The sequence below is a fragment of the Schistocerca gregaria genome, chromosome X (genome assembly GCF_023897955.1).
Source record: "Schistocerca gregaria isolate iqSchGreg1 chromosome X, iqSchGreg1.2, whole genome shotgun sequence".
Taxonomy (NCBI): Eukaryota; Metazoa; Arthropoda; class Insecta; order Orthoptera; family Acrididae; genus Schistocerca; species Schistocerca gregaria.
The window spans coordinates 768,624,115-768,641,319 of NC_064931.1; the positions used below are offsets into that span (position 1 = coordinate 768,624,115).

The following is a 17,205-nucleotide window of genomic DNA, read 5'->3' on the forward strand; positions in this document are numbered from 1 at the left end:
AAGACCTTGAAAGTGGTTGGCTTTAAGTACTTAAATTTAAAGGTGTTCAATCAAGAAGCTTTAGAAAATTTCTTTTGTTGTATAAGACAACATGGTATTGCTAATACAAACCCAACTTGTTTTCAGTTTGTACAAGGTCTGAAGACATGTGTTGTCAATCATATGACTTTGCCTTTCAAAGCCATGAGTGTAAATAACTGTGAAAATGATGATTACACTCCCTTGAGCAGTTTGTGTAACTTTTTGGCAGCTTGTGGTAGGAGTGAACATTTAAGTGAATGTGAGATGAATGACACTGATACACCTGAGCAAATTTATTCTTACTCAGATGGTATCATCGAGTCTGTAGAAGATCAACAATCCTTAGCCTATGTAGCAGGCTATGTATTAAAACCATAGATGTTCCAGATGATTGTGAAACATGTAATACGAGTCTCTACTCCTCTGTTGTGACTGAAAATCATTTGTTTACCTCATTTAAAGAGAATAGTGAGGAGCATTCTCATTTGAAATATACAAGTGAAAGAGTCATGATTTTCCTAAGGGCACTCCATGATCAGCTGTATGAGTATCTAAATAGTCATGGTCACACAACAAGACTACATGATAATTTTTTTAAAAAAGCATTTGTTCTATCTCATACAACAATTTGTAATATACATGACATTGAAGAGAGACTTCTGAAGACAAGTATTCCATTCATAATATACAGGTATGTGAAAGAAAAGAAATTTACAAACAAGAGGAAATTGTGTATGCAACAACTTAAAAACAAGTTCAAATCATGTTAAAAGACTTTGTATTTTGTTTATTATGTGTACAGTGAGAGTAAGCTCCATATACATATACAAATGTTGTATTAAAAGCAGAGAATTACATGTTCTTGTACGAAAATCATGCCTTTCATTTGTTATGACAAAATCTGGCAATTCAGCAGGAACATAACTTAACACTTTCTAGATGTGATGATTGTAATCTAAAAGTATAATGAATAAAGTGCTGTCAAGGGGAATTTATGTTAATTTTCAGTAGTGTACCAAACAAAGTTTTCAAAGAGGAAGTAAATAAATAAAAATGTTAAAAATAAATCTTGTACCAGCGTCTTCTTTCATTATTTAAACATGATGGGTGTTGCCAAAATAACAGCCAAGTTGGGGAAAAAAGAAAAGAAAATGTTATGTGTTGCAGTTCACTTTCTTTGTATGTCTCATCCGCAAAAACATTTTGGCTACATTAATGGAGTGTCTACCTGCTCTGTTCCCAATTTGTTTTTCAGTTGATGTAAAGTAGTATTTTGTGTGTTTCATAAATTTATTTGAACTGTGCAGAAGTTCAATTTCAGATGACTGAATATCCATAAATAACAATCAACAGAAAAAATAATAAATCGGATTTTGTAGACTTTACAGTGCATCCTTGATTTATAGCACATATTTTTTTTTGTAAATGGCCTCTTGGTTATCCATTAGCTGTGTAGTTATTTATTTGTGTAACCTACTATTCCACTTTCGATCTTGCGAGTGGACATAATGTGCTTTAGGATATGTGGAAACGTAAAAATCATTTATATATGCATGCAATGTCAGATGATTTCTTAGTCTGACAGGTGCTAAAGCTCGTCTATTTCCACATGATAATGGCCACACGGCCAAAATCGCAATATTAAGTTGTACAAAAAAATTTCACAGTCAAAAGGTGACGTAATTTACGAAAATTTTCACAATGTAAACTGCAGCTACGAGTAGTTAATGTTTGTTTTTCATTGAGATTTCTTTTATATATTACTTTGCAAGATCTCAAAAACCTTTATTACTGCACTATGCAGCCCACATTCAAAGATTAAATGAAAAATATTTATAAATAAACATAAGAGATTTTTGCGCCATATTTTTTCGTATTGAAGTTCACAGTCAGGCCACACTTAGCGCTGGTGTCGTTCTGTGTTTCCGTATAATAACGTGGTCTTTGCACTTCTGCTATGGCATTCCTGTGATGCCTGATTAAAAAAACTAACATGTTTACGGAGGTGACAGTAGAACTTTTGGCTTGGTCACCACGTTGGTGTGGGCGTGGAGGGGCCCCATCCTTTATTAAAAAAAAAAACTTCTACAATATTGGTGTTCTGTGAGGATGCCGACTCAGCGGCGGAATGCCATGACACCAAGATGGCCGAAGCCCCGCCCCTAACGGACACAAACGAAAACGTAATGTACTTTCTGGATAGCCCTAGTATTTTTGAAAAACAGATTTTCTTACGTTTTTGACGTCATATCTCAAACGCTTGATGAGAGGGAAGGGGGGGGGGGTGCCACTATCAAGTTTTTGGTGCGGTTCGGAAATATGGTAAATCCGGGGCTGCTATGAAGGTCAACTGGAAAAACTATGCACCAGCAGGTTGTCACACGTAAAAGTCTGCTATTTGTACCACAGTTACTGTTGCAAAGCTATGGTAGAAGACGTTATTTACACTTACTGGCAAATGCCCAGTAAGATAGTTTCACATGCTGTTAACAACAGGCATGTGGGAGAGAAAATGTATTGAATAAAGGAACTTAATTGTTTGTCTGCAGGTAGGACTTGTGTTCACGATTATATTGTATTAATTCACCTACATGTGTGTCTCGAGGAGAATGCAATAATGTGTTACCTGTAGCTTTAACATGCAAGAAGAAAAGCAGATTGATTCATTTCCTGTCGACTGAACTTGTGTAAGACAAGAAAAATATAAAGATAACAAGGATAGCAAAATTTTCTGTTAGTAAATTAATGTATTATTCGAATTAATCTGCTGTACCGATGATGAAATAAGCTTCCATTCACATTCGTGAGTTTTTTTCGTAGGTTTACATAATGAATATTATGTATATGGTACAAGAAACGCCGTTCGTATTGTGATAAACGTGAATTAAAGTCACTGCTGTACTGCAGTATTTTACATCTACGTTTAACTTGTTTTATACTGATGCTTGCCATAAACATAACTTTGGAAGTTCGGAAGATTTGTATTGGTGAAAATCAAAAGCACAAAAAACCTACTATATTTAATGTTTTCTTTTTCTTCAGTTCATCTCCACTTCACTTGGAGCGCTGCTATCGTTCCATGTTTCCATTTTTTAACACGGGACTTGCGCTGGCGCGTCTCATTTATTAATGTTCTGTGTGTTGCGCATCCGAATGCACACTCCATAGATTTTTATACTCTATGCTTTCAGCACCATGGAGGTAGAATTTTACCTCTTTTTTCAACACAGACATACATTAATGTATGTCTGTGGGTTTCAATCTGCGATGCTAAACTTGAGGTTCCTGCAGTGATGTCTGTACTCTTTGGTTTGCTGTCAACTGTCAAAGATGTTTAGTGGTTTAGAACGCCAAAGTTAGTTGTGATGAGTGGAAATGTGTGTTATGAATTGTGTTTGTTTTGAATGTTCGTGTAGGTGAATATTTCTGCTGGGCGGAAATGAAAGATCAAGGGAGGACTCCTCTTCGAACTATATTACAAAATTTTCTGAATCACGTCGAGAATCTGGATAACCAGAAAGTTGATGGGAGCTATGAAAAAGAATTTCAGGTACGTTTGTTATTGTTTGTACAGTGTTAGGCAATCTGCCACTGTTTTCCCTTGATTTCTACTTGATCCAGTGTTTGTACTTGCGGATTAATCATTTTAAAACTTTCTTTTTTATCGGCATTGTACTCTCCATTAAACGTTAGCCAAGTGATTCACTGTGCCCAAGTTCTGCCCTCAGTTTTCAGTGACTCATTTCCATCGTTCGTAATACACGACACTGCCAAAAGTTATTTTACACATCTCCAATTTCCTTGACCCCAGAAATCTGATGTATTCAATTATTTCTAAGTGTGGTTTCTCTAACAACTCCATAAGTAATGGCATTTAACCGTGTGCTCCCTCCGAAACAGCCTCGTAAACTATCGAACCATACTAGTGGCACTGTATTACTTAGCTGTGTTAAATGGACAATTGTGTAGCTGTATTGACCATTCGCTATTATTTATTCCTAGTCGTGTGGATACAAATTTGTTGTTTATGAAATATATGCATCCTAAAAACTGCAAGTATTTAAATATTTTTCGAGAGTTTCGTTTTCTGAAATGTCTGTTTGTCACCACGATTCTGAAAACTCGGACAGTATTATTTTTTCAGAAGCAGTGTTATTAGTACTAGTAATTTATTCGTCTAAGGATGGTCACAAAAATGTGTGGTGAGTGGCTTTTTATATTAGTTTGTTTTTAATTTTGTGTGGCAGGGTCTACATAGCATTTTGTGTTAGAATTCATATCTTCAGTCATGAATCTGGGTTATAAACCTCTCAGACGTTGTGAGAGAGTGAAAGTGTACTGTGTGTCAACAGTGCATGGTTCCATATCATTGATGGCTGTGACCAATAATAATTATTACTGCTATCTACTTGTAAAACACCTTCAAATGATTTGTGTTCTATTATTGACATCTAGTTTCCAGTTTGGTAGAGCTTCCTTGTGTTAACTGGTCCATCTTTATGTTTTTTCCATTCTTATATTTTTCCAGCCACATCTTGCATATCTTATTTGTGTTACTTTCCCTATCTAGACCTCTGCCCCACACTTAAGTGTTAATTGCACGTGTTTAGAATATGTGTGACTAGGTTATGTGGTACAAGTACAACTAGAAACTAAATGTTCATATTTTCCTCTTCACTAACCAGATATCTCTTTCTGGGTGTTCACACCTTTTTATGGTAACCACATTATTGCTGCATAAAAATAATAAATAAGGAAGTACTTTATTTCTGGAACAGTTATTTTATCCTAAACAATCCTCTGTTATGTTTTTGTTATAATTTACTTGTTGTGCTTATAAACACACTTCCCATATGCTTCATCTTGTACTGTCTCGTGCTCTTTTTATTGTAATTCTGTTTGATTATTATTAGTTTCACCTACAAATTTTAGTTTTTTATATAGTTATGTTCAGTATTTGCTAGGACAGGCCATGAAACATACGTTATATTTGTAACTGTGTTGGGGGGGGGGGGCATAGTAGAAAAGAAGTTACTAACCCTACAGTATGTATACAACCATATATTTTAAACAAACAACAAGAGAACCATGTCGAGTCATCAGAAAAATGACTTCTTAAAACAATGTGCATGTGCATCATGAAACCAATTGTTATATTATGAGGCATATTCATATATGAACTGAAAAACAAGACTAGAGCCTAAGATAGTAATTGTTCTATGACATTACTGGTATATTTAAAAAAATACACACACAAAACCGAAATGGAGTGCTCAAATTTTTTTTTCTTTTGTGCCGCACTTTAAATTTGCTTACACTTAACCTATAATATTCTTATGTTAGCAAACAGTTGTAACTTGTTCAGTTTTTTACTTATCTCTTCGGTCTTCTGTGAGCCTAACTTGATAAGGATGTAAGACAAAATTACAATCAGCATGGTCATATAGGACTCTTGCAAGATGTACTCCTCCACCAGAATTCCCACCCAGTCATTTGCCTTTTCCACAATGAATTTCATTTGCTCGTGTTAAAGTGACATACATGATATAGGAAATACAAAGTGGGTAACCTTGGCTTCCAGCATACAGGGGGAAAAAAATATCATGTCACTACAACAGACATGGAGTTTCTACTGCATATCTCCTGTATCGCTCAAATTTAGTTGCCTAGGGTGATCAAATAATAAGTGAAGATTTTTAAACTCTTAGTTCTGAAGATAAATGAAAGGTTGGAAGTATCATATTCATGATCTTGTGCTGAAACTAAATGATCCTACCATTTTTGTAAGAATACCAGTAATCTTCATTGTCACTGAGATGTTGTTTTGTTTGTATTCTCTCTGTTATCTCGTATGGCAGTGTTATCATGCCTCTTGTAATGTACACTTGTGGGACTTAAACAGTAACAAAATCAGATTTTTTTTAAAAAAGAGAGTTTTCAGAAAAGTATTTTGAGGATTCCAGGACCACAGCAAAATGCAGAAAACTAGCAAATTATTTATATCCAATATTAAATCATTTTGACCTTTGTGGGAACGGAAAATTCACCAACCAAGTGCCGCTATTCACAGAGGTCCAGTGTAAGCTGTAATTATAATATGCGAGTGAACATTGGTAGATGTTTTAAAGCGAAACCAATTTACAATCGGAAAAAGAAAATTAGTTCCAGTTGTGGCCACCAGGAGCAAATCTGTCGTTGTGAATGTGAGAAAGATTTATAGAAATATTATCATGTAAGAGTTTAGGAACAAGATGTAGGCAGAAAAGGTCAAACAAGTCAGAAAGGCATAATGATTTAATTATTAGCTGCCACTCAAATAATTTGTTCAGTATGAGTACCAGAGATGTAGAAATGCTGCATCCATAAAACCACATTATCAATAGTTACCTGCGGCACTTCCGGTATAATCTGAGCTACATGTTCATGTATACTAGCATTCTGATCAGGTAGAGACCGAATATATCTCTGGTAAACTTGTTCCTTTAGATATCTCCAGAGCCAAAAGTCACGCGGATTCAGATCAGTGATAATGCAGGCCATGCATCTATAAAATCTCTGGAGGTAACATGTTCATGGAAGGTTGCATAAGCAGATCTTCCACTGTGCAAGTGACATGAGTGTTGCCCCATCTTGCGTGAAAACGCAATTTCCACCCAGTTGCATGCTGTACAAGGAGGTTTCGATAACATTCAGAATTCACAGCACACCTGACAGGCCTTCTGGGTGTATTCTCTTCAAAGGAGAACAGACCGAGAATAAAGGTGCTGAATACACACCACTCATTTGCATATGGCAAGTGCAGTGGTTCTTCATGTGCAACACACAGTTTAACAGTACCCCGAATTCAGCATTCACTGCAATCTGTAGTGTAAAATTTGCCTTGTCACTCCACAGAATATTTCCCAGCCACATGTCATCAGCTTTGATCCGTGCCAGAAACTGAAGAACATATTTAGAACATTTGCTGCACAATTTAGATATTGTATGGGACCCAGTGTCAAATAAACTGCAGAACTTTCTGTACTCTTGACCATGGGATGGACAGTTCTCATGACACTGCATGACCACTAGCACTATGCAGGGAATGTGCTGCATAGTCAGTTACAGCAACAGCAACCTTGTCAAAAACTTCCTCTTCCAGGTTCCACCCCAAACTCCACTGTGTTTTTGAATTTCATTATCATCTTCTTTAAATCATTGAATTTACATGGAGCCTCTCCTCAGACCTTTCCATTGGCAATACTCTCTCAGTGCAGCACTGCCATTCACATAAGCTAATTTCTCTTCGTAATAGCCTTCCTGTTCACTTACGCTGTTGCTTGCTAAATGATAGTGTGTATTCATGCTGTCATACAGATAGTCTACAGTGCCACATTTACACATGTTGGGCACAGTTGGAACTAATTAGTTTACCAGCATGAATCATTAATGCATTATGATGTCTGCCGATACTGGGCCTCTGTGAATAGCAGCATTTTAATTATAATCACCCAGTCTGTCCGGAACACCCTCAAGCATGAAGACCTTTCAGAAGCTCTATACTGTGTTTCTTTGACATAAGAGAAGATACGAAAATCTTACATGTGGCAAACAGGAAAATTAAATACCAAGAGAATTGCCTTTCAAAACTTTATGAAACTACATGGTCCAGCCACTTTAATGTGACCACCACCTATCTTTGATGTCAGCGTGCAATAACCACACACAGATGGCAGCACTAGCAGCGAAGAATGTATAAAGCTTGTCAGGGGGATGTGTAAAACCAAGCAGTCATTGTTCTAATGCAAAAAAGAGCAATTTATCTGACATTGAAAAGGGAATGAACATTGGCTTTCAGGCCAAGGGTGGAAGAATTTCTGAAATGGCAGAGTTTGTAAGCTCTTTGCATTCCGCTGTGGTTAAAGTACGTCTTGCATGGCAAAACCAGTGCCGAGGCAACTACGGTGCACCATGGGCCATAGATGACAGGAGTGAACAACAGCTGCGGAGATGTGTACAGGCAAGTCGATGTGCAACTATTGAACAGCTGACTGCCCAAATGAATTAAGGGGCTACCAACAGTGTCTCCTCAATGACAGGTCAGCGAAAGTTGCTACATATGGACCTCTACAGCACACACATGGTTCCTTCACCCACGGTGACTGCTGTTCGTCAATGTTGAAGGCTGGAATTTGCACCTCAGTACCACAGTTGGACCTCCAATGAGTTGTGGTAGGTGGCCGTTGCTTTTTTTCCAAATGGCGTGAAACGTCTGAAAGAAAATACCCTGCAACCAGGAGCGGGTGTTGTGGGCAATTTGGTCAACACATCCTGGTGCTCTTCAAACCAATCATGTACACAGCAGCCTGTGGGACACATTGCTTTGTCCTGCTGGTGGATGTCACTGTGCCGAGGAAAAACAAAAATGCATGTAGGGGATGGACATGATCCCCAAGAACAGATGTGTACTTTAGTTGATCCATTGCGCCTTCCAGAATGATGAGATCACCCAGAGAATGCCACAAAAACATTCCCCAGACCATAATGCTCCCTCCTCCAGCCTCGACCCTCTCGACAATGGTAGCAGGTTTTCTGTAATTCCGTCTTGTGTAAATGGTATGGAACTGCGGCTGGTCAAAGATTTGAAGGAAATAGATACCAACGGGCATAATTTTATTTAGCTACCACTTTTGGTGCCTCATTGGCACCATCTTCAGGCCCCTATACACTAAACTAGCAACTCAAGTTTTTTGTGCTATTATAGGGACCACTGTATCCAGCTGGTTTCTGTAGACGTCTAAAAACTTCTTGGTCAATGTGGACCCTAACCCTAATGACAACTGTCAGTCCAAGCCATGCATACACAAGGTATAAAGGGGCAATGCAGTGATGGAGCAGTCATTTGTACTTAGATGATTCATGTGGAAAGGTTTCCGACCTGGTTATGGCCACACGGTGAGAATTAAAATACTTTGAATGTGGAATGGTATTGGAAGCTAGCTGCATGGGGCATTCCATTTTGGAAATCATAATGGAATTCAATATTCTGAGATACTCAGTATCAAGAATGTGCCTAGAATACCAAATTTCAAGCATTACCTCTCACCACAGACAATGCAGTGGCCGGCGGCCTTCACTTAACAATCCAGAGCAGCAGCGTTTGCATAGAGTGCTCAGTGTTAACAGACAAGCAACATTGCGTGATATAACCATAGAAATCAGTGTTGGAGATATGACGAACACATCCGTTACGACAGTGTGGCGAAATTTGGCATTAATGGGCTGTGGCATCAGATGACCGATGCCATTGCCATTTCTGACAGTGTGATATCACCTGCACTGCCTTTCCTGGGCTGGTGACCATATTGGTTTGACCCTGGATGACTGGAAAACTGTGGCATGGTCAAATGAGTCCTGATTTGATTGGTAAGAGCTGATGATAGACTTCAATTGTGGAACAGACCCCATGAAGCCATGGACCCAAATTGTCAACAATGCACTGTGCAAGTTGGTGGTGGCTCCATAATGGTGTGGGCAGTGGAATGGACTGGGTCCTTTGGACCAACTGAACCAATCATTGACTGGAAATGGTTATGCTCAGCTACTTTGAAGACCATTTACAGCCATTCATGGGCTTCATGTTACCAGGCTACAACTGTTTGCAGTTGGTTTGAAAAACATTCTGGTGGAGTGAATGATTTGCTACCCAGATTGCTTGACTGAATCCTTTTGAACATTTATGGGACATAGTCAAAAGATCAGTTTGTGTACAAAATTCTGCACCAGCAACACTTTCGCAATTATGTACAGCTATAGAGGCACCATAGCTCAGTATTTCTGCAGGGGACTTTCAACGACTTGTTGACTCCATGCAATTTCAAGTTGCTGCACGATGCCGGGCAGTAGGAGGTGTGGCATGATGCTTGGAAGTATAACAAGTTTAATGTGCTGAAGCAGTATTGTATTTCTTGTTAAGTTAGGTCATGGGTGAAATATAAGCCCAATTAGATGAGGACTTAATCGAAAACTTTACATTTCAAGTACATGCGTCCTAACTGGAAAATGTTTTATACTAACATCAGTGATGGCACATTACTACATGTCCGTAATTATAACATACACAGCTTTCTTTCTGACCCATGTTCATTAGAACTTCTTTTGCTTATGTTATTGAATATACTTCCATCCTTGTCAGTTTTTCACGATTACTTATGATACAGCCTGTATAATTGCATATTAGGTTATACGTGGTAAGGATTCCTTAGTCAATAAGAACATCTAATTGAATGTTATCCAAGTACATACTTCATTGATTAAGTGTAGTGCAAAAGTGTATCAGAAGAATTCAGTAAATTAAGACACATGGCTTCCACCTGAAGGCAATGCTACATAGCCTTCTGTGTTTTTTTTTAAATAGAGAAGAAGCTGGATTTATTTTGGTTGTCATTTCCAAAATTATGCTGATTTGGAGATTATTAGCAAAGAGTCAAGTCATCACATTAAAATTAAAGATCTATTCCAGAATTGTTCTACAAACTGGCGTGTGTGATATAGGTCTGCAGGGTCTCTAGATTAGTCTTTCCAGTATTCTTGAAAATGCTAGTGTCTTGTGATCACTCCCAGTCATGTTGGACACACTTGTATTAAGAAATTCTGTGGCAATAACAAATAGCTTTGTCAAATTCTCATTAAGAAAATCCACCAGGTTACAACCTGTGAAACTATTTTGGAAACAGAATGTGGAATTATGTTTATTTGTCTTGATTGTGTTGTTAATTTGGCCAATATGCTGCCAACTCAATGATTTCACTCCCTTGACTAATGTTTGTTTGAAGTCCATTTATAACTCTGTGCTTTCCAGTGTTTGATTTAATTTAAAATATGTTGATCTTCTGTCTTTTGACTTTTTTGCACCTGTGGTATGACACCCCACCTTTCTTGAGCAGCTCTTCAAAGCCATTACTAAATTTCTTACTTTTTTAGTATTTCATTTTGTGACAATTTGATTTGTTGTAGTTTCATTACAGTCTGGTATCCAGAAATACTGTTAATATAAAAAAAAGGTAAAGCTTTCATCAATCCAAAAATTGTTTTGAATACTACAGTGCCTTACTAGTCGTGGCCCTGTTGAAGATGGTATGTTGTTGCCTTCCTCTAGGGTTGAGAACTGGCTTACCCAGCCAGTTAAAGGGGATTTGCAGTTTAACGTGGATTCCAAATTGCAGTGTGAATTGGCATTTTTCACATCAGCAAACTTTGCCAGATGAGAAATAAGTGATAAGAGACAGATAAAAATCTTAGGAATGACAAGGAATTGAACCCAAGAACTTCAGATTTGTAGGCTGGCACTTCACCACTGAGCCACTTAATATAAGTACATGTAAATGAGCTGTGCACTAGTGACATAGTTCTTGAATTTTCAATTAACATGTATGTGTTTTGTCCTTGCTTTTGGTTATTTTGGTTTAGGTTGTCAATAGCCTCCCTGTCTCATTATAGGTAAAAGACTAGCTTTTTCTCTCAAGGTAACTTAGTTCCTTCCAATATCCTTGTCACTAATGGCTCAATCCAGTATCTAATGACGTCTCTGGTAGCAATCTGTTAGAACTATTGTAGAACAGTAAAAAATTGCTGATCTCAGAAAAGTATTAGCACATCACTAGCGATTGTTTTGTTTGTAGACATACATCATTGTGTTGAGAGTGATCCTGTTTGTATAGACTGATGAAAAGTATATGTAAAGTGTTTCACCATGTCACTAAAATTATAAACTATGTGTTTCTGTATGTTTCCTAGGTAACCTTTTCCTGCAGAACACGAGACAAGATACCTATTATATATTTGGGAGTGCAGATGAAAACACTTACTACATATATAAAAAAAAATCGACAGCACACTGATAGTAGAAAACTCTACTCTGAGTGAAAATTTTTAACATCCAGTCAATAAGATACACTAGTTGGCCATAATCTGTTTGTTATTAGGGTGTTTCATGTTTGCCGGCTATTTGAGCAAGGAAATAATTTTCTTGAGTTTCCTATTAGTTACTTATCTTAATATTTCCTTTACATCGAATAATTCTATTTTTAGATATCCCGAGGAAGAGTATACACTTTTGTTTTATTTTGCACTAATACAGGCTTATTTTTACATAGTAGACTGCTGCTACTTATGTTACACTACTTTTAGAATGCTTGCTTTTTGATAATCAACTTGCCAACAGGTCCACATGAAGATATTTGCATCATCATTAATGCTGCGGTGACTGGAAGGGCAAACACAGCCGCATGTATGGTCTTGGCTGCAGTTGGCTCAAATTTCTCATTTTTTTCTGGTCAGGAGTGATCATTACTTGCAGTTGGGAGTAATCTGCTATACTTTTCTTTTTAGTTGTGTACTTCAGTGATAATATACTAACACCACCTATAGTGATTCTTATTTACATGTACCTACCTCAGTAGCAAGGTTTTAACTGAGATTCCCTCACCTAACTTGAGCCATTAAATGCCCTTTCCTGCAAGATCAACTAATCAAGGTACTGGCTTAAACTGACAATATTAAATCCCTGGTAGCTGGAACTTTGCTTAAATTTGGTGAACTGGATGAATTCTTTGTAGACTACCTTTGCTAATTTAAATGCACGTCTTTTGCTTTAACTCATGAGTAACTAGAGCTGGTCACTGGATCTGGTTAACCAACAAGTCAGTCAAAGTCGCGAGATGTTTCCTTGCTCCATTTGCTCCAGTATTACTATAAGAGCTAATGAGCAGTTGGAGAGCAATAATTTGACTGGTGAATAGCTAGTTAGGCAATCTGGTTAACTGACAAATAAATTGCAGCTTCCAACTACAGTGTTCCCTCTGATTATTTACAAGTTATCATAGTTGATGAGAAAATGGGATGAGGTTGCCATTTAATGAAAGACAGTGAACAGATATTGATGCTACTTGTTCTGATAAATTTTGTGTGTCGTGCAAACTAGCAGATGTTTTGAAGGTAACGTAGAGTCACAGATTCTTCTTGCAAAAGTGCCTTGTCTGACAATACTATTACATTTGTAAATGAAAAATAAATATTTTTTAGATACTATATGTCAATACAGAGGACAACAATCTGGCAGTTTTTTGAAAGAGTGAAGGATCAAAACCAAGCAGCTATGTGTAGCTTGCGTTTACTGTCCTTTGTCACAGGCGAAGGAACAGCTAACCACAATCATTTAAAACAGTGCCTCAAATGTTGTTATAATGATTAGCAGCCAAAAGTAAATAAAAATATATAATTAAGCAATATAACAATTTTGTAGGTCTGAAGATAAATTATAGAGCAAAAATATATATAAAATTAGGTTTTCCATATATTCTCGATGGTGGCCTGAGTAGACACCACTCAGAATTTTATTCTTCTCTCAGTAATAAAAGGTTTCACTGAAATGGGAGCTACTTGATTAATTGTGTATTGCCCAGTCTTAAGATATGATGAAATGTAGTGGAATCAGTCTGGGCTGATCAAGTGTATTGGTACTCAGGAGACATGTTTGTAAAGTATTTAATGACATTTTTAATTTGTGACTAATTTTTTTAGGTCTGTGGTTATTCTTAGTAATGAAAAACTGCATGACACTATACTAATGTGTGGAGAATGCATAAACAGGACCAGAACTCATCTAAAGCTACTGTTCAGGAACCAAAAGAACCACATAATTTCATTTGAAAAATTAATTTGGTACTTGCATATCAGTAGTTAAAAAATGTTACTGTTATACACCTTTTCCTATTTTACGAGACCATGGTGACTGCCAGAGCGAAAATACGTTATCAATATTTTTAGCTCTCAAAAAGTGAAATAGGTGCCTCACCTTATACGTGTGGTTCGAGGAAATGATGATACCCTGAGACCAGAGAGGTCAGCCGTGAGAAAGTTGCTCAACCCCTATTTAACTGGTACAACTAGGAGGTGAAAGCCCTGCCATTGGAAAAAGTGCTCCGTGACCAGCATTATCAATCTATCATGTAACCACTGGCATGAAATAATATTTATCTTAGCCCTAACATTTCACAGTATAATATAGGCTGAAAATAAAAACCAAAAGGCTGTGAGATTTTATTTCCTTGTGTGAATAAATTTGTGAGTTACATATAATGGATCATAATTTTAAACAAGGTGGCAGGTAACAGAGTACTTGCACAAATAAAATTTATTTTGCATGATTTTTTTAAATTTTTAGTTAAAATGAGAGTGAGGATATCATGGTTCAATAATAATTTGTGTATTTTATTGTAAAGTCCCCCATTTTTAAACATTATTATTTTGTGTCTGTACAGTTAGTCAGTGCAAAAGGAATGATGATAATTTTACACCGTCTCATGGGTTACAGTTTGGTAATTGTGGAAGACTGAATCAATGTAAATGCTCAGTACAGTTGTGAGTGTAGCAGATATACCTTTAATAAATAAACAGATAAGTATGCTTTGTACGTTTGGTGGTTGATCCCATTCATATTTTGTGATGCAGTAAGTGGTGTTCTGTGTTCAACATTATTTTTTCTTCTTAGTTAGCAATCTCATTTGCCTTCACATAAACTTTTTAAGCATGTTTTGGAATGTCCTTTGGTATTCGTCTGGGTTATGTCATACAAATGGTGCAATATTATGAAAAGCTGACTTGTTGCCACCTTCAGCAGTCCTGATTACAGATTGTCTTCCATTAAATGTTGTCTTAGATACCTGCTCTCTCTCCAGCTGTTGATCTTGAGCCCATGGTACCTGTGAACTGTTACGCTGGCAAAGAGGTAGGGAAAAGTAATGAGGTGGGGCATGAGTCGCAGTCCTCAGTCTTTGTGCCACTGCTGCTGGTGATGGAGTGCTGCTGATGTGATGGCCATTGGTATGCTATGGTCTCAGCTTTTCATTTAGCATGACACAAGTCGATCTATCCACATATTGTCAGTGTGCTTTGAGCCCACGGCTGAGTTCCAAGCCTTACTTTGTTGCAAACTGCTGCCTTTATTGATCTGTTCATCATGTAGCTAGATCTCTATCGCTTCTTTTAAAATAGAATCCCGTAAGGTGTTGGCCTGTTTTAACAGCTGTCATAATGCTTTGCAGTGCTTTTTGACAGTTGCCTTTGTTGGCAGTGTGATGCATGTGCTTAGCACATCATTCCTATACCATTCAGATAGTCTGACCTATGTACGTTTCCTTCACTAGCAAGGGTTGTGTTAGTCATGGTTTTGGGAGTCCTAAGTCATCCTTAATAGATCCTCCCGAGGATATTGTCTTGGGCAGTGAGCAAAATGTACACTTAATGTTAAATTCCAAGAGTATCCTTCCAATTTCCACTAATGTACTACATGTGTTACTGTGTTAGGTATAAATGCTGTCACAACTTGTTGCTCTTCTTCCTCTAAAAGTTGTGGCCTAGCTTTCTTCAGTTTAAAGACTCATTGGCTCTGAAGGTGGTTGTAACTGTTCCTCTGAGAAAACTGCCTTGCGGGTCTGCAATTCTACTGCCAAACTCTCTTGATTGGAGATTTTGTAAGCTCGGTGCACTAGTGTGCTCAGGCTGCCTTCTCGTTATGAGGGCACATGAAAGGAGGAGGTATGCAGGTACAAATCTGTATGTGTTTGTTTGCTGTAAACACTGTCTCAGTTTCCCATCTGATTTACAGTTGACCTGCACTCCCAGAAACAGAATTTGGTTCTATTCATGAATCTGATGTTTTGGTACATCAAGGTCAGGTGTAGTAAAAAATCTTGGTGCCAGATTACGAAGGCACGTTCAGAAAATAAGTGTCTAGATTTTTGTATTTATTTGGAAAAAGTGTATTTGAAAAAAATTAGAGGGTATTGTTGATACACATGTTGGCTATTTTTCTACATAATCACCACCCAGCTCACTACATGTGGTGAGCTGTGGCACAAGCTTCTTTATGTCTTCCTCGAAGAACTCTCCTGCCAGCTCCTCCCCCTTTTCAGGACCTCATTTGAAAATTTAATCCCACACATGTATGGCTTCAGGGAGGTGAAAAGCTGATAATCTGAAGGTGCCAAGTCATGGGAATACAGGGGGTAGTACAGAACATCCCTATCAAGTGAGTCCAAAAGCACCTTGGTGACTGAGGCTGTGTGAAATTGGGCAGTGTCAACCAAGAAGCACACTTGCCCCAACAGCATTCCTCTCCTTTTGTTTCAAACGCCCCTTCTCAGTTTTTTTTGGATTCTCACAATATTGTTGTGCATTGATTGTCTCCTCCTGAGACAGAAATTTGACCAAAATTATGCCTTTTCGCTTCCAAAACACTGAGGCCATGATTTTTTGTCTGAAATTGTGATTTTGAATTTTTTGGCTTATAGTGAATTGGTGTGATGACACTGCGACAACCGTCTTCTTGTCTCAGGTGTGTAGTAAACCACCCTTGTTTCATCTTCAGTCACAGTAGAGCTCAGAAAATTCTCACGTTTCAATTCAGGTAGCTCAAGAAACTCATGGGCACTATTGATCTGATTTTTCTTGTGCTGCTGCCACCTCCTTTGGGACCCATCTTGTTTACACAGTTTCTGATATCCCAGAATGTCTGTCAGTGTCTTGTATAAGAAAGTTCTGGTGAGCTGTGGAAGCACTGCAGAAATTTTATACACTGTAAATTGGTGGTCTTCATGAACAGTTTCTTTGATTTTTTACAGTAACTTATGGCTCAAAATTGTAGCCACTTGTCTGTTCATCGTGTACATTTGTTCTGACCCCACTAAACTCCCTATATCACTTAAACACACTCATTCTGTTAATTACACCTTCACCATAAACCGTTTTGATCTGAAAAAAAAAAAAAAAAATTCAGTAGATGTTATTCCTTTCGCGAGTAGAAAGTGTATCATGGCACATGGCTCACACTTTGCAGGATTTCATATTGACGTCTTTCATGCTACTGGTTTCTGCAACATGAGTTTATGTACTATTGTGTTCCTGCAATGCTTCTTTCTGGCCACGGGATCCCTTCTACCATACATTCTAGGCAATCCTCAAACAACACAAAACCACAACCTGTTATGATCACAGTACACTTACTTTCTGAATGTGTCTCATATCATCTGTGTATTGGAAGGGGAAAAAAATGAGGGTATTTGGATTGCTGACTTACGAGCTGCTTCTTCAAATGCCTCCATGAACACGTTGGATACCACTGGTGATGCCATTGGTGTGCCAGTG

General features: G+C 37.7%; 1 protein-coding gene across 1 annotated transcript in view; it reads left to right on the forward strand.

The window, feature by feature from the left end:
• The first annotated feature begins 3,317 nt into the window (after window positions 1–3,317).
• LOC126298494 (uncharacterized) overlaps window positions 3,318–17,205 on the forward strand; it is a 132,317-nt gene continuing 118,429 nt past the window's right edge. Inside the window, exon 1 of the mRNA XM_049989830.1 lies at window positions 3,318–3,571. Within this exon, the coding sequence (XP_049845787.1) occupies window positions 3,461–3,571 (111 nt within the window). The 5' untranslated portion in view covers window positions 3,318–3,460. The remainder of the gene's footprint in view (window positions 3,572–17,205) is intronic.